The sequence below is a fragment of the Schistocerca piceifrons genome, chromosome 5 (genome assembly GCF_021461385.2).
Source record: "Schistocerca piceifrons isolate TAMUIC-IGC-003096 chromosome 5, iqSchPice1.1, whole genome shotgun sequence".
In the NCBI taxonomy this organism is placed as follows: domain Eukaryota; kingdom Metazoa; phylum Arthropoda; class Insecta; order Orthoptera; family Acrididae; genus Schistocerca; species Schistocerca piceifrons.
Window position 1 is genome coordinate 670,631,877 of NC_060142.1, and position 23,999 is coordinate 670,655,875.

The 23,999-nt window shown below is 40.0% G+C and overlaps 1 protein-coding gene across 4 annotated transcripts in view; it reads right to left on the minus strand.

Annotated features, from left to right (window-relative positions):
* LOC124798011 (BLOC-1-related complex subunit 8 homolog) overlaps positions 1 to 23,999 on the minus strand; it is a 130,503-nt gene that overhangs the window by 23,457 nt on the left and 83,047 nt on the right. For 2 of the 4 annotated variants that reach the window (XR_007016910.1, XR_007016909.1), the window contains exons 4-5: positions 18,199 to 18,392; positions 1,244 to 1,327 (exon numbers count right to left, since the gene is read on the minus strand). Coding sequence is in view for 1 of the 4 variants with exons in the window: in XM_047261209.1 (XP_047117165.1) it covers positions 18,209 to 18,392 (184 nt within the window). In the remaining 3 variants the exon portion in view is untranslated. Of the gene's footprint in view, positions 1 to 1,020; positions 1,328 to 18,198; positions 18,393 to 23,999 lie in introns of those variants that run through there. The other 2 variants (XR_007016908.1, XM_047261209.1) reach the window with 2 other exon arrangements.

Here is a 23,999-nt window from a genome sequence, read left to right on the forward strand (position 1 = left end):
ACAGCTCTTCTTGTCGCACCCTGTAAAACAGAGGCAAAAGGTACTTTTCAAGTCAAATACCATAGCATCCAGACTGAATTATACATACAAATGCTTTCTAGCATGCAATGATTCGCAGTTTAATGCAATGCCAAATGTTAAAGAAAAGAAAAGAAACTTCCAAAAGTGATGAGGTGGTAGGAGAACAACTTCCCCCTTCCCCTGGACTGTAGAGTGGTTATGTGTAGACACTTTGGCTTGCTGATCTTGTTCAAGTCTGAATATTAATTAACCAAGCAGTTTGACCTCTGCAGATGTCTCCAGCAATTGGAAACGAAATGTTAAGCTCAGAAATATGTCTAATTCCCATCTTACAAAAATCACCAAGAATATAAAAAGATTGGAGTTTGTGAATTTTCTAAGGCTAAGCTGTTCATATATATTATTTAGTTCTACTTTTTGAGACAACTTGTATAACCGACACAAATGGAGTAAAATAAATGAAAACACTAGAGAAGAACAAGAAGGGAGTTGGCCAGTCACTGGGAAAGTTTGTAATATAACTGAATCAAATAAGGGCTTCAAACAAGAATATAAAAAGATTGGAGTTTGTGAATTTTCTAAGGCTAAGCTGTTCATATATGTTATTTAGTTCTACTTTTTGAGACAACTTGTATAACCGACACAAATGGAGTAAAATAAATGAAAACACTAGAGAAGAACAAGAAGGGAGTTGGCCAGTCACTGGGAAAGTTTGTAACATAACTGAATCAAATAAGGGCTTCAAACAATGGAAAATCCAGGATGGAATAACAACAATATGAAAACAGATTGCTACTCACCACGTAGAGGAGGCATTGAGTGACACACAGGTATAAAGAAAAAAGGCCACTAGATATTATTAGCTATATGAGTGAGTCCTCCATCAGATATAAGCCAAACAACTCTTTTTCTCTCTCTCTCTCTCTCTCTCTCTCTCTCTCTCTTTATATGCTGAGTAGCATCTATCCTTTTCATACCATTGTTTATCAAATAAGCACATGATATACAACAGGTTTACTGTTATTGATCCCAATAAATACTTGAATCACAATTAGAAATCATCTTTAGACTGTTTTAACTGTAACATGTATTACATTTCTTCTGCGAGGTGGCGAGATGGTTTTCTTCTTTTTCACCAGCAAAATAAATATTAAAAATATTGTGTCATACTGTCGAAGCAATGAGCAATGTTGAGGTGTTACTGATAAGCAAGGCTCCTCACATGATTTTCATCTGGGTGTTTTGACAGTCTGACTTCCAATAAAGAAGATGATACTTCAGAACAAACAGTCAGCTCACACTGTATCTGGAAATGAATAGAAAGAAAGACTAACACTATACATTAAAACAGTGTCATTGCAAATGAAACACATGAAAAACAAAGCAATAAATGTAAATATAGCACATTTTGCAATTTGTTAAATGTAAAATACTACTAATAGTCCCTCACTTAATACAATTTTGTCATATGATGACATGTTGGAGACCGTGGCTATTGTTTGAAGACAAATGTTGATGGCCTTAGTTGGGCATGTGTAGAGAAACACTTTGAAATTACTGGGATCATATGTGATATAATGAAACTTATCATAATATGTATCTACCTTTCCCCTGACTCAGATGATAAAACTTTTTTTAGATAATTTAGACAGTGTACTCTGCTACATAACGAAATGGAAACAGTATGTAACTGTAATTGGGGGAGACTTTAATTCAAGCTTTTATGTAACATGTAACAAATCCAGTGTAAATAAGTTACTGAATATGCTAAGGCAGCACAACTTCCATCATGTAAATTCAGAACCAACAAGACTACAAGCGTGCTTGGATAATGCTTTTGTCAACTTTGTTCGTGATATGTACTCCACCAAGGTAAAGGAATTTGTTTTCTCAGACCACTCCATGTTAACAGTAGAGCAAGGCTGCACAAAAGTTAACAAAATCTAATACCTTAATATTAACAAAACACAATCTCATAAAACTAACACACCAGCTGAGCATAACAAACTGGGACAAATTATTTCAAAACTGTGATTCCAGTGCCCAAACAGTTTATGAAACATTCCACAATTACTTAACAGGTATTTTAAAAGCCCATCTTGTTCAAAAGAAATACCATAAAACAAGAAAGGGTAAATTTTGGTACACCAAAGAACTGGAGAATCTAAAAAATAAGCTACTGCTGCTGAAGTGCCTTGCCAAAGTAAACAATTCTAATGAAATTAAGGATCTCAAAAAAATCACTAAGAAACTGTATAAGAAAGAGTTGCAATAGGCGAAACAAAGATACAACACAAATTTCATAAAAAATAGTAAAAACCAATGCAAAACGGCCTGGACAGTAATTAATACTGTTAAAGGTGAAGTCAGAAACTTCAACAAGACAGTCCCAATACCAGCAGATACATTCAATAAATATTTTGTAAGCTGTGCTGATGATATCAAAAAGCTGATCAGTAAACCCAATGTAACATGTATAGATTATCTTACGAGAGCAAACCTAAATCATAATAGGGCCAGATCATCATTGAAACACTTCAAAGAGGTACGCCAACATGAAGTTCTTAAAATAGTCAAAGAAATGAAAAATTCATACAGTACAGATATTTTTAATATGTCAAACAATCTATTGAAAGAAATCATACATTACATTCCAGCATCATTAACATATTCTATAAACCTGTGTCTCGTAGAAGGGTTTTTTCCTGATCCTCTCAAACTATCCAAGGTAACTCCAGTCTTTAAGAAGGGTGTCAAATCAGATCCTGCAAACTACAGACCAATTTCACTAATTCCAGTACTAGGAAAAGTCTTTGAAGGCATAAATACGTAAGTAGATGTATGAGTACCTAGAACTAAATGGTATGTTAAGTGCATCACAATTTGGTTACAGAAAAGAAAGGTCAGCTATACATGCCATAGAGCTCTTAGCCAGAGACATTCTAGCAGCATTTGAGGACCATGCGCACACACAGGTAACCTTATGTGATCTGAGCAATGCTTTTGACTGTGCTGACCACTCACTTCTGCTCTGTAAACTTGAGTACTATGGAATATGGGATAAAAGTTTAAAACTCATCAAATCATACCTCAATAAAAGGAAATAGGTGGTGAGTTCAGGAGGCCATCTGTCAAACATACTCGAGGTTCAACATGGAGTGCCACAGGGGTCTAAATTGGGACCACTTCTTTTCGTTGTACACATAAATGACTTACCAGGAAATATAGATGTAAAGACATATATGTATGCAGATGACACAACTTTTCTATCTGTAAACCATGTACTTGATAAACTTGTAAGTGATATGAAATTGGCAAAAGAAAATGCAACATCATGGTTTAATGCCAATGGTCTGCTATTAAATGAGGAAAAGACCCAGAATATGTGGTTCAGTCTATCAAAAACTACAAAAATAGAAAAACAAAAGTCAAAGTTTTTAGGAATTGTACTTGACAACAGTCTAACATGGAACTCTCATGTTGATCACATAGTGGTTAGGTTGTCAAGAGTTATATATTTGTTGAAGAGACTTATGTGTTGTGTGACATTTGAGTATGCAAGGACAGCGTACTTTGCCTTTTTTCAATCTGTTTTAAGGTAGGGGTTAATACTCTGGGGAAACAGCAGAAAAATAAATGAAATTATGGTGATCCATAAGAAAGCAATCAGAGTAATGGCCAAGGTAGATAACAGAACACATTGTAAACCATTGTTCATTAAATATAGAATTTTAACAGTTATTAATTTATATATTCTTGACAGTGTTAACCACATACTTGCTGAACTACCTAATTTAAGTGTAACAAATGAAAGGCATGACTACTATACAAGAACGTGTACTTCTCTGCTGTTGCCACAAAATAGATTAGCTAAAACTAACAATAGTCATAAGTATATGACAATTAAAATATATAACAAATTGTCTAAAAATGGGTCAATCAAGCCTGGCAAATTATTTAAAGACAATGTTCATAACTTCTTGTTAGCTAATCCATTCTATTCATTAGAAGAATTTTTAGAAATGCCCAATATCAACTTAAATATGTATACATTTATTTTGTAAAATTAATAGGTTAAGTGAACTGATGAAGTCTATTGCATGTAATAATTCTGAATGACCAGTAAAGAATCTGAATCTGAATCTGGTGTTAGGACAGCAACCAGCCACAAATTTACTTTGAGTTCCTTTATTCAAAGGAAACTGTTACCAGTTTCGAATCGTTGTGATTCGTCATCAGACTGTTTACACGCTTTCTTTCTGACATTTGGTGTGTTTTTATATCTATCTATTTATTTTATATCTATAAAAACACACCAAATGTCAGAAAGAAAGTGTGTAAACCGTCCGATGATGAACCACAATAATTCAAAACCGGTAACGGTTTCCTTTGAATAAAGGAACTCAAAGTAAATTTGTGGCTGGTTGCTGTCCTAACATCATCAACATTTGTCCTCACTTAATACTTTAAATTTCCTAAAACATTCATCAGAACTCTCTATCACCTCATTACTTTTTGAGAGCATTACTTAAAACTGAAAAACACTTCCAAAAATATTTACTCAAATACTTATATCTGAATGGAAACATTAATATTACTTTATTTACTTTTAATTCTATAATATTATTCTAATCAAACAAAAATTTAAAAGCCTTAACACTGTTCTACCACTTCATTATAGCTACTATTACATCCAGTGAACAGTATTAGTAGATCACAGATTTAGCAGGATAACACATAGTCACCACATAAAATCAAAGCTATACCGCCATGAGTTCAGTGTGCAATGCCATCTGAAATGGAGAAATGGGAGGTTCTATGAAATGTGAGAAATATCAGACTTAAGAGCAGCAAGAGTTTCAGAATCAGCAGTAATGAACTGTTTAGTTTTGGCTAACAAATTGAGGTCACACAAAACTTCAAGTTGTAAGTGGCACTCACTCTTTTGTCACTGTTTTCTTTTGCATCACTATACTCATTGTACATTCTTCTTTCTCTTCTTTCCTATGTTTCTCTTGTCACTTTACAAACCACATTGCACCCTCTACTTATGAGCCACACTGCATCAACCATCTCGGCCACGTACAACAGATGGCTACAAGACCACGCTGATTGTTGATGCAGTATCTTACGTCCCACATTACTCCCGCCGATATACTTAATCCTTTACTTTCAAACTGATCACTCTTCCTGCGTCATTTCCCTTATTTTTGCATGTTAGCTCCTGCAGCTTTCTGGTGCCGCACGATCTTGTATCTCATACTACGAACCTCTCCCCAAACCACCACACTTTCTCCATTCTATCCCAGTTCGCACCCACTAATTCCAGCATCCAGTCACATCTGCCATCCCCCTTCTTCACACTTATTCATCCTCAGACCTGATGCCCATTGTAATATATACAATTTTACTAGTTATTCTTTACTTAGATCCTTGTGACTTCTTGCCACTTTTAGTGAGTTTTTGCCTTTGGCTATCATCGGCTCCCTCAGATTTCAACTTGTTTCCACCTTTTGCATCCATTCAATCCTTTTTGCGAATTTTCACATGTATTTGGGTGTATTTTTGTGAAATTTTTTGGACATAATTCTACATTATTTATGCAATTTTTCGCATCTTTCCACCACCATGGATCCTTGCTTCTTCCATCTGCATCAATACAGAAAAGTTTCCTTATCCTTAGCCAGATCCCAGTCCCACATACTGTCCCTGTGTTGTTGCTTGGCCCATGGAATCCCCCCCTAATGGCCTTACCATCATATTACCCAACTCTGGCTGTCACCTTCCTTCCACAATCACCTCCACCTGTTCAGACTCTGCCAATCCTTAGCACTCACCAACATAGTCCTGCAAAACCACATCAACCAAGCCCAAACCTCTTTGCAGTACCTTCTCTCCATCCCCAAAATTCTCCTGCTATGCCATCCCAAATTCCTGGAACCCATAACACACATTGAAACTCTTGCCCTGCAGGAACTTGAGCAACATGCACAATGCCACCTCAAAAAGCTCTCCATCCTGCTCACTTCCTACTCCCGCCTTGGAGTACCACTGTCCACCACCTCTACAACAACCTCCAAACCTCCCCCACATCCTCTCATAGCTGACAAATCCTGTCTTACAGACCTACTACACTTACCCCACCCTCAAAAACTCCTTTCCACCACCACACAGAATCCAGAACCTAAACAGGCCTACAAAAAACAGTCATGAACCTTTCCTCCAGAAGCCTTAGCCCCACAGAAATATCAGTCCTTTCCAAAGGTCTCACCTTTTGCTGCACTCCCAAATTCAATCATGCCGGACTTGTGGAAGACCTCTCCTTCTCTCGGTCCCTACAGTATAAACACTTTTTCACCACCAACTCTACCAATCAGACTCAACCACAGACCAATACTGAACCTTGACTAACTCAGTTCACTCCTCCATCCAAACGTGACCCACACCCACTGCCCTCAAACCACACCATGTTAACTTTCCAGAATTTCTTAACCTCAAACCTTGCCTCACCACCATTCCCCAAAACCCTCAACATGCAAATTAACCTTAGATCTGCAGAAATAACTGCAGTTCACCATCTAAAAACTGATTCTGACCTTATAGTCCTACCTGCGGACAAAGGCTCAACCACTGTTGTTTTGTATCACAAGGATTACCTGGCGGAAGAACTCCACCAGCTGTCAGATACTTCCACCTACAAACCTGGCCACAGTGACTCCATTCAAGTAATCCAGCAGGATCTCCAGTCACTACACAAATCCTTACGCCCATCCCAGAACCTCTCCCCACAGTCCATCTATCTGCTCACCCCTACCACCCGCATTCCTACTGTCTACATGCTTCCTAAAGTCCATAAACCTAATGATCCAGGATGCCTCATGGTGGCCAGTTACTGTGACCCCACTGATAGAATTTCTGCTCTCATAGAGGGCAGCGTGGAAAGTAAAAATCATAGAGGGAGACCAAGAGATGACTACACTAAGCAGATTCAGAAGGATGTAGGTTGCAGTAGGTACTGGGAGATGAAGAAGCTTGCACAGGATAGAGTAGCGTGGAGAGCTGCACCAAACCAGTCTCAGGACTGAAGACCACAACAACAGACCAACACCTTCAACCTATTACCCGGAACCTACGCTCCTATATAAAAGATACCAATCATTTCCTCCACCGACTCTCCACAGTTCCTGTCCCTTTACCACACTGTGCCCTGCTCATCACTATTAATGCCACCACCCTGTACACTAACATCCATAATGCCCATGGATTTACCACTATTGAACACTACCTTCCCCAATGCCTGACAGATTACAAACCAACAACCTCCTTCCTAGTCGCCACGATCAACTATATCCTCACCCACAATTACTTTTCCTTTGAAGGTATTACCTACAAACAAATCCGCAGTATAGCTATGGGCACCTGCACTGTACCATCCTATGCCAACCTATTCATGGGGCACCTAGAGGAATCCTTCCTAAAAACTCAGAATTCTAAACCCCTCACTTGGTTCAGATTCATTGACGACATCTTTGTTATGTGGATCAAAGGTGAGGACACCCCACCCACATTCCTCCAGAACCTCAACAGCTTCACCCCCATTTGCTTCACCTGGTCACACTCAACCCAAAAAGCCACCTTCCTAGATGCTGACCTCCCTCTCAAAGATGGCTACATGAGTACCTCTGTTCATATCAAACCTACTAACCATCAGCAATACCTCACTTCAACAGCTGCCACCTGTTCCATACCAAGAAATCCCTTCCATACAGCCTAGCCACACATGGCAGTCACATCTGCAGTGATGAGCAGTCCCTATAGAAATATACCAAGGGTCTCACTGAAGCCTACATTGGCCATAATTATCCTCCCAACTATGTACAAAAACAAATCTACTGTGCCTTATCTTTCCAGTCTCCCAAACTCCCACCATCTGGCCACAGAGGAGCATTCCCCCGTAATTCAGTACCACCCATGACTGGAGCAACTGAATTACATTCTCCGCCAGGGTTTCGATTACCTCTCACCATGCCCTGAAATGAGAAATGTCCTGTCCACTATCTTTCCGAACTCTCCCACAGTGGTGTCCCACCGTCCAACGAACCTACACAATATACTCACCCATCCTTACACAAACCCTGCTTCCAATCCCTTACCTCATGGCTCATACCACTGTAACAGACATAGACGTAAGACCTGTCCCATACATCCTCCCACCACCACCTACTCCAGTCCAGTCACTAACATCACCTATCTTATCAAAGACAGAGCTACCTGTGAAAGTAGTCATATGGTCAACCAGCTAAGCTGCAACCACTGTGCTGCATTCTACGTAGGCATAACAACCAACAAGCTCTCTGTCTGCATGAATGGCCACCGACAAACTGTGGCCAAGAAACAAGTGGAACACACTGTTGCTGAACATGCTGCCAAATATGATATCCTTCATTTCAATGACTGCTTCACAGGCTGTGCCATATGGATCTTTCACACCAACACCTGCTTTTCTGAATTGCACAGGTGGGAACTTTCCCTGCAATAGATCCTATTTTTCCATAACCCTCCTGGCTTCAACCTTCATTAGTCATTGTCCTCACCCATCCAGCCCCTTCCATGTCACCATTCCAGCACTACACACCCATCATTCCACTACCACACCCAGTGTTTTTATTTCTCTCCTTTTCCACTCCCCCCCCCCCCCCCAATCTCTCCCCTACCCTCAGTCTAACCTGCTGCACTTTACTGTCTGCCACCCCCACCCTACCATCCCTCCCCTCCCCGCTCCATTCTTCTCTTTACCCCCACCCAGTCACCACTCCCATCACGCATTGGTGCTGCTACTCGCAGTGTGGTTTCAGTTGCCCGAGACTGCAGTCATGTGTGTGAGTTGCATTTGCGTGCGTGCGTGCATGTGTGTGTGTGTGTGTGTGTGTGTGTGTGTGTGTGTGTGTGTGTATTGGTCTATTGTTGACAAAGGCCTTAAGAGCTGAAAGCCATAATTGTGAGAGTCTTTATGTTGTGCCTATCTGTGACTCAGCATCTCTGCTATATGGTGAGTAGCAACTTTCCTTCTCATAATATTGTTACATTCCATCCTGGATTTTCCATTGTTTAGTTTTTCCCCAAGCACGATGAAGTTATCCTCTAGATATTTTGTCACTACATTTCATACAAAACAATTTCTTTTGATCTTATTCAAAGTAATTCATTTCTTATGAACACACCATCTTCAGAGCTGTATAATAACTTTCAATCTCTTTCTTGATCCGTGCCACTGTTTGGTGCCTTCAGTTCATTTCATTTGCCTGAAGATGCTCCAATTAACCTTGCTGCTCTTAAACAATACATCAATATTGCCACAAAGTATTCCAAAATGAGAAAATATAGCCACCCACCTGTAGACAAATGAAGGTCACACAAAGCACTCTTTGAGACTGTATTAGGTCACTAACATTTAAGTTCCTGTTCATCTTCTACTTTTAGTGCAGCAATTATCTAGTTCCACTACAAACATTGTCGAGGTGAGCATATAGGCACATCTGTATGTAATTCTGTACACCACACTAAAAGAAGTGTGATAGCTGTAAAGTTAATCAGCTTATACATTCTTCAAGTCTGTTGATCTGGAACCCACTGTTCTTTTGGAAGTCCTTGGTTGCCTACCCTAATTATTGCATAATGTATCCAACCTGGAATTTCACTTGTCATAATACTGGAATGAAGTATGTTCTGTACAGCGTGAGCTTGGAGGGTAAGGGAAATCATTTTTAACAGTGAATATGAATCTGATAATAGTGTGACAGATCCTGAAAGCCACTTCTATTATATGTATTCCATTAATGGTATGCACCAAATAAACAAAGCTTTCTAAATGAAGAATGAAGCTTTGTAAGAGAGGACCACAATAATGACATTACATCAGATGAAGCCAATGAAATAAATATGTGAAATAAATAAGTGAAATCTTATGAACTAACATTTTGTTGAGATATAGAGTGAATTTATTTTTAAGTACTGGAATCATCTACACTTAAACTATAGGTGGCTATAGAATTGTTTTGTGGCACAAAATTGAGGTCTTTAGTGTCCATAAGGAAGGTGGATGAGATGAATGTGGTTAAAGGTCTTACAGTGTTAGCATTTACAGAGCTAAAACAAGAAAGTATTAAAATTACAGTAGATGCATATGACTGGTTGATTGCTACACTAAAAATTGATGAATCTACCACTCTACAACACACTGAAACTATCAGTATAAGAGTTTGTAGTCTGGACAATTCACTAAATTTTGAAATGCATATCATACTCATCTCATCACCAGCTAAAATAGAGCATAGGTCACCACTTAAATTTATTGCTGCCCTTTCGTCAGAATACTAAATGCTCTCAGTTAGAAAGCGATGTATTGAAATATACACATAAAAAAAAGTTTTGCATCATCCCGGTTCCCAGAACTCCTGACTGTGGATATTTTATCACAGACACAGTCCCTCCGACTGTTCAGAGATGTTACTAGACCCACCTAAAGATGTAAACAACCATGCATGAGCAGCACCTATTAGATGGAGGGGGTCCGACAGTTGATCAGTTCCAATCATTCCAGCAGGAAGGACGGCTCGTGTTGTCCGTAGTGCGACCATGCCTAGACGGTCAATACCACAGTTCGACCACATCTGCATTGTTACTTTGTGCCAGGAAGGGTTCTCAACAAGGGAAGTATCCAGGCATCTTAGAGGGAACCAAAGCGATGTTGTTGGAAATGTAGGAGATACAGAGAGACAGAAACTGCCGATGACATGCCTCGCTCAGGCCGCGCAAGAGGCACTACTGCAATGGATGACCGCTACCTACGGATTATGGTAAAGAGGAACCCTAATAGCAACGCCACCATGTTGAATAATGCTTTTTATGCAGCCACAGCACGTCATGTTATGACTCAAACTTTGTGCAACAGGCTGCATGATGTGCTACTTCACTCCCGACATCCATGGTGAGGTCGATCTTTGTAACCATGACACCATGTAGCGCGGTACAGATGGTCCCAAAAACATGCCAAATGGATCGCTCAGGATTGACATCATGTTCTCTTCACCGATGAGTGCCGCATATGCCTTCACAGACAATCGTCGGAGACGTGTTTGGAGGCAACCCGGTCAGGCTGAACGTCTTAGACACGCTGTCCAGCAATTGCAACAAGGTGGAGGTTCTCTGCTGTTTTGGGGTGGCATTATGTGGGGTCGACGTACGCCACTGGTGGCCATGGAAGGCATCATAACGGCTGTACGATATGTGAATACCATCCTCCAACTGATAGTGCAACCATATTGGCAGCGTATTTGCAAGGCATTCGTCTTCATGGGCGACATTTCGCGCCCCCATCATGCACATCTTGTGAATGACTTCCTTCGGGATAACAACCTTGCCTGATTAGAGTGGCTGGTATGTTCTCCAGACATGAACCCTATCGAATGTGCCTGGGATAGATTGAAAAGGGCTGTTTATGGACGATGTTTCTCCCCAACCACTCTGAGCGATCTATGCTGAATTGCTGTTGAGGAGTGGAACAATCTGGACCAACAGTGCCTTGATGAACTTCTGGATAGTGTGCCATGACAAATACAGGCATGCATCAATGCAAGGGGACGTGCAACTGAGTATTAGAGGTACCGGTGTGTACAGTGACATGGGCCACCACCTCTGAAGGTCTCACTGTACAGTGGTACAACCTGCAATGTGTGGTTTTCATGAGTGATAAAAAGGGCAGAAATGATGTTTATGTTGCTCTCTATTCCAGTTTTCTGTTCAGGTTTCAGAACTCTCGGAACCAAGGTGATGGAAAACTTTTTTTTTTATGTGTACATGATCAGCAGAGTTCCACAAACTGATGCACCCTCTCACTATAATAGAAAGCTATGGGACAGAGGAAAACAGCTTTGAGGGTGATGGGTCAATGTCACTTTACCCTGTATTCGTGATCAGGCAGAGGAGCAACACAGCCGGACAGTAGGTTTCACAGAACACTACTGGTCATTGCCTCACAATGGCTTCTGACTTTCTGGTTCAACAGCAAGGGAAGCATGCACAGAGATGTGGTGTTCCAGGTGTAGGTATTGCTTGAGATGGAGCACCACATGTTCATGTGAAGGACTGCAGCCAGTTGACCAAAGTGAAAGCGAGGCTTGAATTGATCAGACGAAAATCTCTGTGGTATATAGTCAGGATTGGAGGCTGATGGGGAAAATTTATAATCAACTGTGAAGATACAATTGGCTTCATTGTTTAATCTACAAGTTTCAACTACAGGAATGGTTGTCGTAACTGAGTTGTGTCCACAAGAGTGGCCAATAATTTACACAGAGACTGTGGCTGGCTGTCACTGTTCTGTCTGCTTCCTGAAATTCCATTACAAATCCCAAGGCTAGCAGAAATACAGCAGCTAAACTGACTGTGACCTCATCAGAATAATGAGGCATCAATTCCAGATCTCTGTTGCAATGACTGGCTAGACTGAGCTGGATGACTGTCTGTCTAACTCATTCTCCTGGATGTACTATCGTCTAGCTTTGAGTTCTTTCCCATCTTTGACCCTTCTGCTACTACAGTGCGGTAATGTACACGGATGGTCTCTTCCTCATAGCTTTCCATACAGTAATGCAACCTTCTCCAGTTTTAGCATGAGTTTTGTTAAGTTTGTAGGCCACTGAAGTCATACTAAAACTCAAGTTTTCACTGGCAATCCATGATGACAGGGACTCCCTACCATGAGCCCTTCCCATCTCCCCCATCTGTCTCCCTCCCGCCCCTCAAAGCAAAGCATGCAATTGGACTTTGAAGGGAAGTGAAGTACTATAATAGTGAAGGTTCCAAATTGTGTATATACAATCACACAAATAGAGAAAATTTGCTATCGGCCTTCTGGGACATGAACTAGCCATAGTTGTTCAACGATATATGGCACCTGAGTTTTTTGTTTTATTTTTACACCTTAATATTATCAGAACAATTTCCTAACTAATTCTGTCTTTAAACTGCCCAAATGCAAATGTTCTTAAGAACATCTTTCTTTAACAAAAGTTTTATTGTTAGGGCTTGAATAAAATATGCAACTTGTCTGCAGAGGATTGTTTAGATATACTACCTTAACTTCTTAAGTCTGTGCCTTCTTCTGCCCTTGCTGTGCAGTAATTTTTTTATTGAGAGGCCACTATGTGATGTACAAATAAATCTACCAAAAACCTATTCTGAAAATACGTTTGTTAGTTTGGCACTTTTTTTCCCCAGTATCTGCTTTTATTTCATAATTTGTGAAGCCCATGAAAATTTCTAAACACTCCTGTATTATCTCTATGCACCCCAGAAATTCTTCACTTTGTGCTGTCAATGATCCTTCACACACTGTATCGGGACAATATATTACATGAACCATCATCTCCCAAAGTTAGTTTATATTTGTATATATAAAGGCATATTTACTTCTTAGTTTTTAAAGCAACATATCTTGCTAAACAACAGCACCTTTTATTACCAATTTCATCTTAGATACTGTGCTGGCTTATTTCATCAAATTCAAGTGCTTCTTCAGAAGCTCAGATCCTGTGTATGCTCTTGTCAGCCTGTAATTTGTCCCATAACATTCCTGAATGTTTTGAAATATTTTTCAGTTGCTGCATGGAAATTACAACACCGTCTTGAAAGAATAGTTTACACCTGGAATCATGTACATTCATTTTCATCATAAATTAAGTAATTTCATTAATATCTTGTCTTGATAATTGAAGTTCCACCCGAAAACATTCTTCTTGCTTTCTGACATACATGGTCTACTTGAACTAAAGACATGAACTTAATTATGGAGCCAACTGAATGAAACAAAAATCATTTCTTTCTGTGTTAGCATTTCTGCTGAGGTTTCACAACATGTTGCAATGAATGCTGTCATGACCTGGTTACATATTTCATATCACAGAGAATGCCAATATATACACCCACACTGCTAAATGGTAGTTTTAAATTTAATGGTTGGTAAAACTGAAGTCAACACTCTCTCTTAGAAGTCAATTGATATTGATGAAATGGTGGGAATGATAATGTGAGCAAAAGACTCACCATAGTCTGTACAATGTCTCATTTGGTGGTCTGTGCAATACCACTCTTCATTACAGCACTAACTGGGCACCTAGCATCTTTCTCGGAAGTACTCCTGATGATCTACCATACAATCAACAGCTTAATGGAACAGTTTATAGATTCAGGAATGCCTGCATCAGTGTCTTTTTGTTCTCTTTTACTGCACAATTGCATTTTGCTCTCACAACCTGAAATGATAGTTTTCACTTTAACCTCTATGAGGAATCACACCTATGTCTGATTTTGGAACAGCATTCTTCACTCTACCAGGAATGGACTGTCTTCTCAGTTGTCCTGAAGACTTGGGAACAGATCATGCTGGTGACAGTCCACATGTTCCTTGCCATTCTTATTTTCAAATACAGCATCTAGTTTGCCTTGTGGCATACCCATCTTGACAACTGTCTTTCAGGGTATGTTCTGGAAGACGTACAAAAACTCGACATTGCACACAGAGCCAAATAACACATTATGCATTAAAACTGCCACAGAAGAGAAAACAATGAGTAAACTGTGCAAGGTAATAGAAAAGACATTAACTGTGGAAGCTCTGTGACAGCACAGAGCTACAGTTAAGAGAGTACGTGATGGTCCAACAATGTTAGAATGACTAGTGCGTTAGTTTCTTGGCAGGAGTAGTTGTCCATGTGCTGCGAATGTGTAGGCAATCATCATGTGCTATAGGTTGCCATCCAAGGTGCCCTTCCCCAAATGACCCACAATACTTGCAAAATTTTGACAAAAAGAAAAAGATGAGTCAAACTACAAAGTGAAGACTAGACTTTAATTTGCTGAAAGGGCAAATGAAGAAAGCAAAGGGAGCAATCTGATTCAGAAAGAATAGCTAGGTCTATAATTAACAATTTAACATTGTGTTCAACATAGTCTCAGATGAGAGTGGGCAGTGGGACACTACTTTGGGGGCTTTGAATAGGATCTTGGGTAGGATATCCCTCACCATGAGGAGAGGTAGTTGAAGTTCTATTGAAGGATATATCTGAGCTTTTCAATGCCAGGGTGATGCTGGGAAATCAGAGGAGTGCTAGTCAGTGGATGGTTAACAGTTTTGTTGATGTCAGAGGAGGAAATGGCACAAGAGATCTGTTTATGGTGGGCTGGATAAGATATTGTCTCTCAATAAAGGCTCTGGCAAACTTATCAGTATATTTTGACAATTTCTGCTTTCCATTGCAGATGTGGGATCCACAGGAGGTGAGCTTGCAAGGAAGAGACTTTTTAACATGGAATGGGTGACAGCTGTCAAAGTGGAGATGCTGCTGATGGCTGGTGCCCTTGATACAAACAGATATCTTTATGGAGCCATCTGAAAAGAGTAGATCAATATCTAGGAAGGTGGTTCACTGAATTTATTATTATGGAAGAAAGAGCAAAGATTGTTCTTGCCATGAGTCCAGATCATGAAAATGTCATCAATGAAGGGTGTAGGGGTTTACGTGTTAACTGAACAGGAAGGCTTCCTCCACATGCCATGCAAGTAGCCATGGCAGTACCACAGATCTGTTTACAGATTTGGTCTTCGAAAATGAAGTAATTGTGGATCAGGATGTGATTGGCTGAAATATTAGGACAGAGATGGTGGGTTTGGTGTCAAGAGGACATAGCCATGGTGACAAAGCCTTGGGCATGGGGGATGTTGGTGTGGACAGGAGCATAATGACCAACAATGTGATAATGGTATACGAACTGTGGAAAGGCAGTGAATGAAATGAGAGGTGTCTTGAATGTAGAATGGGATGTTATGAACAATAGTTTGATGAACAAAGGCAAAGATTCATTCCACGGGAGCATTGTACACAGCCACAATGGGATGATAAGTGGGGAGACTTGTGGGTTGGGTTTGTGGAGTAGGTGAAAGACAGGAGTGTGGGAGGAGCGGGCGGGGGGGGGGGGGGGGGGGGGGGCGGGGGGGGGTGGATGTGGGGGGGGGGGGGTGGGGGAGGGGGATTCTAGCACGGGGAGGGAGATGGATTTAGGTGTCAGATTTTGGGATGGACCTAACCTTGGGGAGTTGCTGGAGATCACAGACTTGTGCAAGGGATCATGGTCATAAGGTTTGGATGCAAAGGTGTCAGGAAGTTGGCAGAGACCATCAGTCACATAGTTACTGTGGTTTATGACCACTAGTGCAGCCTTTATCTGTGAGAAGGATGATAAGGTCTGGATTGGTTTTGAGGTTATGGATGGCTGTGTTTCATAGGAGCGATGTTGGACTCACTGGGGAGGGATTTAGGAAAGGAAGGTGAGGTCAGGTTAGAAGCATGGAATTTCTTAAAAGCCTTCCAGGGGATGTGTGGGTGGAAAGGGAGGAGGATCATGGTTGGAACGATTTTAAGCAAGGTTCCGTGTGTGGTTTCAGTTGGCTCTTGTCAGTTGGGTGCTTGGTAAAGAAATGTTTCCACTATAAAGAATAAGTAAAGGAAAGAAGGTCTTTTACATATCCAGCATGACTGAACTCAGGTTTTCAGCTAAAGATGAGGCCTTTATAAAGTACTGAGTCTTCAGCAGGGGTCAGTGTTTTGACAGGAAGGTTAGCAACAGTGTTATGGGATGGATGTTCAGGAGCAGTGTGTTTCATGGAGGGTGGAAGAAGTTTTGAGGGATGTGGAAGGCATAGTAAGTCAGCAGGGCATGGTCCGGGAGGTATGACGGGTTGCTCTATCCTCTGAATTCCTTTCTTTTTATTGTCCATCCACTGAGGCATCTGTTGACAGACTACCTCGCACTATACCACTACGCCCACCTCTCACCACCTCCATTTCCCCAAGAACTGCAATCAATAACCAATAATCAGTTTCACCACAGCTGTGGGAGTATGTGTTTGGTGTCTTCTGTGTGAGCTCCAGTACTTTTGCTAGAAAAAGAACAAGAGCCGGAAAGCTAGTGTGATTACCATTTTCTGTTACATGTGTCTGTGCACTGCCCATCAGTTCACTATAGGTCAGTGGTTGCCTTTCCCTTGTTTGATGAGCTGTGTGATAATTTTGTGAAGAGGCTCATTCTATAGAGCAAACTGGTGTACAGGTGGAGAATACTTGAGAATGGTATTTGCTTTTGGCCCTCTACTCACATACTTGTCCTATAATTGTCAAGAGCAGGGACATTATTATATTTAAGATGAATCTTCTGGAGACACATACATGGCTCTCACCTATGCCTCCAAATGAATTCTTAATCCACTAATATTCCACTGGAGTATGGGAGTCATTTACTGCTGAGGTTTGTCTTCTTCTGTCCCTCTATCTTCCTGCCAAGGCTGTAAGTGTACAGTATTCACAGCATTTAAGGTCAGACTGGTTGGTTCCCTCTGGCAGACATAATTCACTGCTTTTGCAGATGAGCCCCCCTCACATTTGCCTGACAGCCCTAGCAGAGTATGTTTAGAGGGTATGAGAGTCCCCTCCTTTATGTTTCTAGGTACTGGTTTGCCATTATTCTTTCTGTAGTGACAGTGGTGGCACAGAACACTTTGGTACACTAACTGTTAGAAGTTTCACAAGTTTTTATTGGATTGTTTAGGGTGCTGTCAGAGCTTGCCACAGCTAACCTGGTGGCCAATGGAGTAGAAACAATGACAATACAGTGCAAAGGTAAGAACATGCCTCTGTGTTTGTGATACTATCTCATGTATATGGCTGCAACAGCTTATGTTACAGCCACAAAGGCACAAACTTTCACCAGAGGGATTGCAAAGCTCACAGAGCATTAGGAAAATGCTCAATTGTTGATTGAAATTACAACAGTGCAAGTCTCATTGTCACTGAATAACAGATAGCCACCTCCTCCCCCCACCCCCACTCTTCCTTGACCACTCATATATATAAATTTTCAACAGCTCTTGTACTAAGGTAGTACAAGGGCTGTTAAAAATTTACATTTTATTAGCGTATTTTTAACGGGGCTCTTAGTTCAGAAAATCCTCTTCATATTGCAACAGTTTGGAACATTGCATCAGAAAAACTCTTCAAGGAGAACACTGCTCCTGTTCATTTTCTTGTATCTCAGAACAGCAGATGTTCTATGGATTTTACTTACGCGGTTGTCATCAGTGGTGAACCGTGTGAGACCTCTGCAGCTCTGCACCAGCTGAATGCCTGGCATGAGCCATCATGGATTCCACACGGTTGGCTGTTTCACGCAAAGCATCAGAAATTTCTGGCAGATCAGGCAGGTCAAGAGTAATGTGTGCCGATAAGCGTTTGTATACAGATGAGGGCTCTTTTTTGTTTCTGTTAAAAAGAAGTAAGACAGTGAATATAAATTCCTTTTCAATTAGAGAGAGAGAGATATCAGAGTGTAGTTGCCAATGTCTTGTTAGTCAAGATTAACAAAGTAACAACAACCAAATCAGACATTTCAACAATTTCACATGAACAAACAAATGGGTTGCAATGGCATAGAACATTAATACACTTCCACATATTTCACTTTACAAAGAATATATGTTAATATGAATGCATATTTTCAGCACGCACACACACACACACACACACACACACACACACACACACACACACACACACACACACACTACTATCTCCTAAGAAATACAGGCATCATTTATATCATGGTGTGGCTTACTGAGAACACATTTTAAAACTGTTCACATGTTGGCACTTTTAATAACTCATTGTTATATGAGCAGTCAATTTCAATACTAACAAAGATCCTAAATGTGTCTGCAGAGCAGAGATGCAACTGGGTGGCACTTTGTCCATATACCTCACCAGCTTACCTGACTCCTTAATAGTGGACTGCATCCAGAGAATGCCATGCTGAACCATGCAGTCCAATAATGACTCATCTCTTCTGCAGTCCAACTGTCACACAGAAGACTTTACTTTGATCTCTGCAATTATCACACATTTTCTCTAGGCAGGAAGCCTTATGTGGAGTCCACAGGAACTGGAGATATAGTTTGAGGAGAATTAATGGCTATAGTGTTAAAATCTGATACTGACAGTTATAGCAAGGCTGTCCAAGGATGCAATGAAGCAACAGTTGGTTGACATAGTGATATCCTGTTTCTGATTGTGGAATTAGTAGTCACCGTCATCATCTTCAGTCCAAAGACTTGTCTGACGCAGTTCTCCATGCTACTCTATCCTGTGCAAGCCTCTACATCTCTGAGTAACTACTGCAGGAATAGATTAGTACAAATAGTCTAATTACAATCAAATCTCCATTCCCTAAGATAGACGCTAACTATCCTGCAAATGCAGGTTTTAGCCTGTTTGTGAAAATATTTAATGAAGAATCAAAGATTGTACCACAGTCCATGAGTACCACTCCTGTATGGACTGCAAACCAAGGTAAGACTGATTAAAGTGCACATATAGAGATTCAGACATTCTACCTGCACAGGAACAGGAAGAAACTGTAGGACAGTGTGAGGTAGTCAAACAGGAAGATTTTAGGACTGGCTGGCAGCCATGGTAGAGGATTATGGGAGTAAGGAACTTGACCCTGGGAGTGTAGACAGTTCGAAGTTTTAGCAGGCATGGAGCATCGGTAAAGTGTGCAACTTGTATTTGCTGTAAAGCCATATTACAAAATATCAGATGGTTTTTTTGGAGCTCAGCATGGTTTCTGTTGAGAGTTTTGTTTACCCCCATGGGCTCCCATGCCATCTTCCAATGCTATCTGTTTTTAGTTGTGAAACTTTGAAGTCACGGGTAGTAGTACAAAAACAAGCCAGTCCTAGAGAATGATGATCATGTATACGAAGGTTTATGATGAAGTTCACAAAAATCAGCAAGACAGCACAACACAGAACTTGGTCTCAGCAACCTATCAGTGAGATGGATTACAAAGAATGCTCTTCACTACCATCCATGAAAGATGAAGGTTGTGCAAGTACTCCTATTTCAAGACTACAATAACAGCATACATTTTTGGCAAGTAATGTTAAATGTCGACAAAGAAAAGGAACAGAGAGTTCACAACTTATGGATGAATGATGAAGCTCATTTCCACTTTAGTTGTTTTGACAACTAGCAGAACTTTCAAATACTGGTGTGAGGAAAACCTGCACCATTCTCTTGAAACCCCCCTCCAGTCATGAAAAGTAACAATAAGGAACAGTTTTGCATACAGCACCCTACTTTTTTTGAAGACGGACATGTTAACATGGTTACGTTGAACTCTACCCATTACGTTGACATGCTAGTTACATTTTCTCTGCCTAAACTCAGTGCTTACGATTCAGGTGAAGTTCCTTTCAACAGGATGGTGCACCAAGCTATACCACTGCAGTGTCAGTAGATTTTCTTAGACTCACATGTACTGGAATCTCATCAGCAGATGTGATGATGTTCCTTGGCCTCATCATTCACCAGATTTATAATCTATTTGGTGTTACCCCAATTCCAAAGTTTTTCCAGTTTTTCAGGAAAAACATCCAAGAATCAGAGAAGATTTGAAGGAGTCAATTCAAAATAAACAACTGTCTGCTGGATGTGCTAGGCCAATGTCATACGTGGATTCACACTCAGATTCCGACAGTATGTGGGAAACCAAGGACATCATCTGAGTGATACCACATTCAAAATACAACTTTCTAGGTACACTATTAATTTCCACTCTTGTACCAGCATACCAAATACATGTCAAACAAATAAAAGATTTAAATTTCCAGCTTGAGAGACTTTTTTTTAAAGTCTTCCCCCTTTGTTGCCACACCCTGTGCATGTGATACAATTTTAAGCTCTACTGCCACGCACTTCACAGTTGTGAATGTGGATGGCAGATGTAAATGAGGATAATATAATAGAAGCAGAAAAAAGTTATTGCCTAATGACATAATATTAAACATTACACATAAATGTTGACACTGTAGTCTTTTCTTGTAAGATTCAACAACTATTTATTGCATTTGATTGAAGTAATCACATTATGGAATCAGTAAAACTGTGTCCTTTGATAAGTTCTATCCTTTATTGCCTTTATGGGATCAGGAAACTTAATGTACAATCTAATACTCAACATGTTCACAACGTTCTTGTGTGATGGTCTTATTTACTCTTAGTACGTGTAAGGTACTGCATATTCTTGTGCAGTATGGGTAGAAAATGTAAAGCGACAACCATTTTACAAATTAATGACCTCTGAATGGGATTGTGTGGTGACCGTTTCAGTGCACACACATCACTCTCTGAACACTGGGAGGTTATTTGATACTGTGGATTGCTTGTAGCTGGTTAGCACAGCTTGTTTTGGTGTGAAGCATTCCATATGTATTTGCTTAACACATTCATTTGTCAGGGTAGCAACTACATAGTTGATAGGCTTCTCAAAACAGATAAAGCAGATGTTAGCTGAGTAGGATAAACAACTGTAAAGATTGAGGAGAGGAAGGGGCGGGGGACAAAGAATGAACTATGGTACAGAAGAAGAAAAGACCTATTTCCATAGATTTCAAGGCAGAAACAAGAACATATAATGCAAAAAGAAAGTGCTTTTCTGCTTTAATATAGAGGAGGAGCTGGCTAATGAAGCCAGCAGGAAGGTAAACAGTTTGAGGAAATCTTAGAATCGAAATTCAATATCTGGCACAATAAGGAGATCTGGACAGTCATTCAGTTGGCATTCACATCTCTGAAGAAAGAAAGCAAGACACACAGACTGAAGTGTATCTGGCACAATAAGGAGATCTGGACAGTCATTCAGTTGGCATTCACATCTCTGAAGAAAGAAAGCAAGACACACAGACTGAAGTGTTATAAATATTGCTGGTAGCACAGTTGTTACCCTTTCCACCTGAGCAACTACAGGAAAAAAATTGTATTTTAACATTTAAATATATTTATGATATATCCATTGGACACGTGAAGTAATGTGTCTTTCATTTGAGGCAAACCTCTGCAGTGTCACACAACTCCACCATTTAGCCAACAACTAGTGACTGTGAAAAGATGGCAGTTATATTATCAAGATTTTCTTAACTATTACGGTACAAATAATGTTTTTATAGTCATTAACTCTGCAATATGATATAAAGCAGAAAATTAGTATTTGCTTGCCTGTTGAAAGATGTAAGAAGATCCCTGTGTCAATTGTTGAAGAGCCATTTCAAATAACGCACATGACAGACAGCCAAAAACAAGAAACCAAACTTTAGGCACGAAAATATTCCAAGTGACTTCATTAGTTGCTTATGTGAGCCCAAGCATGGCTGCAAAATTAGACCAAATAATACATCATGGATACAGAAGCTTACAAGTGTCAGTCATAATACATGTGGAGGAGAAGGAGATTTGTGTTTAACGTCCTGTCGACAAGAAGGTCATTAGAGACAGAGCACAAGCTCGATTGGGGAAGGAAATCGGCCGTGCCCTTTCAAAGGATCCATCCTGGCATTTGTCTGAAACGATTTAGGGAAATTACAGAAAACCTAAATCAGGATGGCCGGAGATGGGTTTGAACTGTCATCCTCCCGAATGTGAGTCCAGTGAGCTAACCACTGCGGCACCTTGCTCGATAACATGTGTTAGAAACTTTCTCTAAAATATGCACTGCCACTGAACCAAATCTAAAATGTGTGAAAATTATTATTCGTATGTTTTGGTACTGTCCAACATTTCGTTTTGGTGCCAATGCATAAAATTATACAGCAGCTAATGATTTCAGTGACTCTCAGAAAATTCCCAGAAAACCAGCATTTAGTCAAACTGTAGCCTGCGATGACAGGAACCAATTAAAATTTTGCAATATTTAAGACATTTTCCACAATCATAGTATTATTGATCATCATTGTCATTGTCACCACCACCACCACCACCACCACCACCACCACCACCACCAGAATTTTCTGTAGTTCATGCCAGAATATGACAATATCAAATAGGAAACATTTTCCTGGTGTTCCGTAAATTATCAATTCGATCATGGACCAGCTTTTTGTTTTGTAGGTCATCAGCAGGTGATAACATCACAATGATAAATGGCATGTGACTCACATAGATATTATTGATACAGGTGATACATAAAATGAGATACAGAGCATTTGCCAAGGAAAGTATTACATTTCACATTACACAGAAATTATTACATTTTACAAAGATGGAAAAATGAAGTTTTCTTTGGGACTTCTTAGATTTAACATCAGATGAAAACAAAGTTAAATTTACAGTTGTAACCTGACATTTGCTAAATGAAACCAAATTTAATGGGTGGAGGTGAAGATTCTGTTAGGTCCATTTAAAACTAAGCTGCCATTCTGTGTCAAATGTTTAACAACTTCAAGTATTTATGGTAGTGCCATCATTCTGTTTTTCTTAATAGTAGGTAAAATTTCACAACCCGCATCATATGGACCATTTTGTGTAAAAAGAGCTTCCACTGAAGTTGAATCCATTTTTTCCAAATTTTCTCTTTCTCTCATGTTCTGCTACCTTAACTGCTACAGCTCTGCCTAACTGACCGACATGTACTTTTGCGGTGTTTGCATGTGATTTTACTCTATGCTAAAAGTATAATTTTGTCTTTACTACTGAATAATAATTTAGATATGCTGCTGCCATTGTAAAATGCATGTATGCAATAGTGGGACTAACTCTTTAGGGCTGTTATCTGACATTTTGCCGACATACAGAATGGTGCACCAGGTCTTTTAACTACTGACTGGCTCCTGTTGGCCAGTATACAAAAGTGGTGTGCTCTTACATATTTTATTTTCCATAATATTATCAATCACATCAGAGCTAGAATCATTAGTGAAAGTAATAAACTTGACAGTCTGTAATTCTGTTTGAAAGGAAGGTTTAGGTAATGTAACTGATATGCACCATACAATGGAAAACTGCTGCACGTTTATGGCAGGAGTGGTGGGAGCTTCC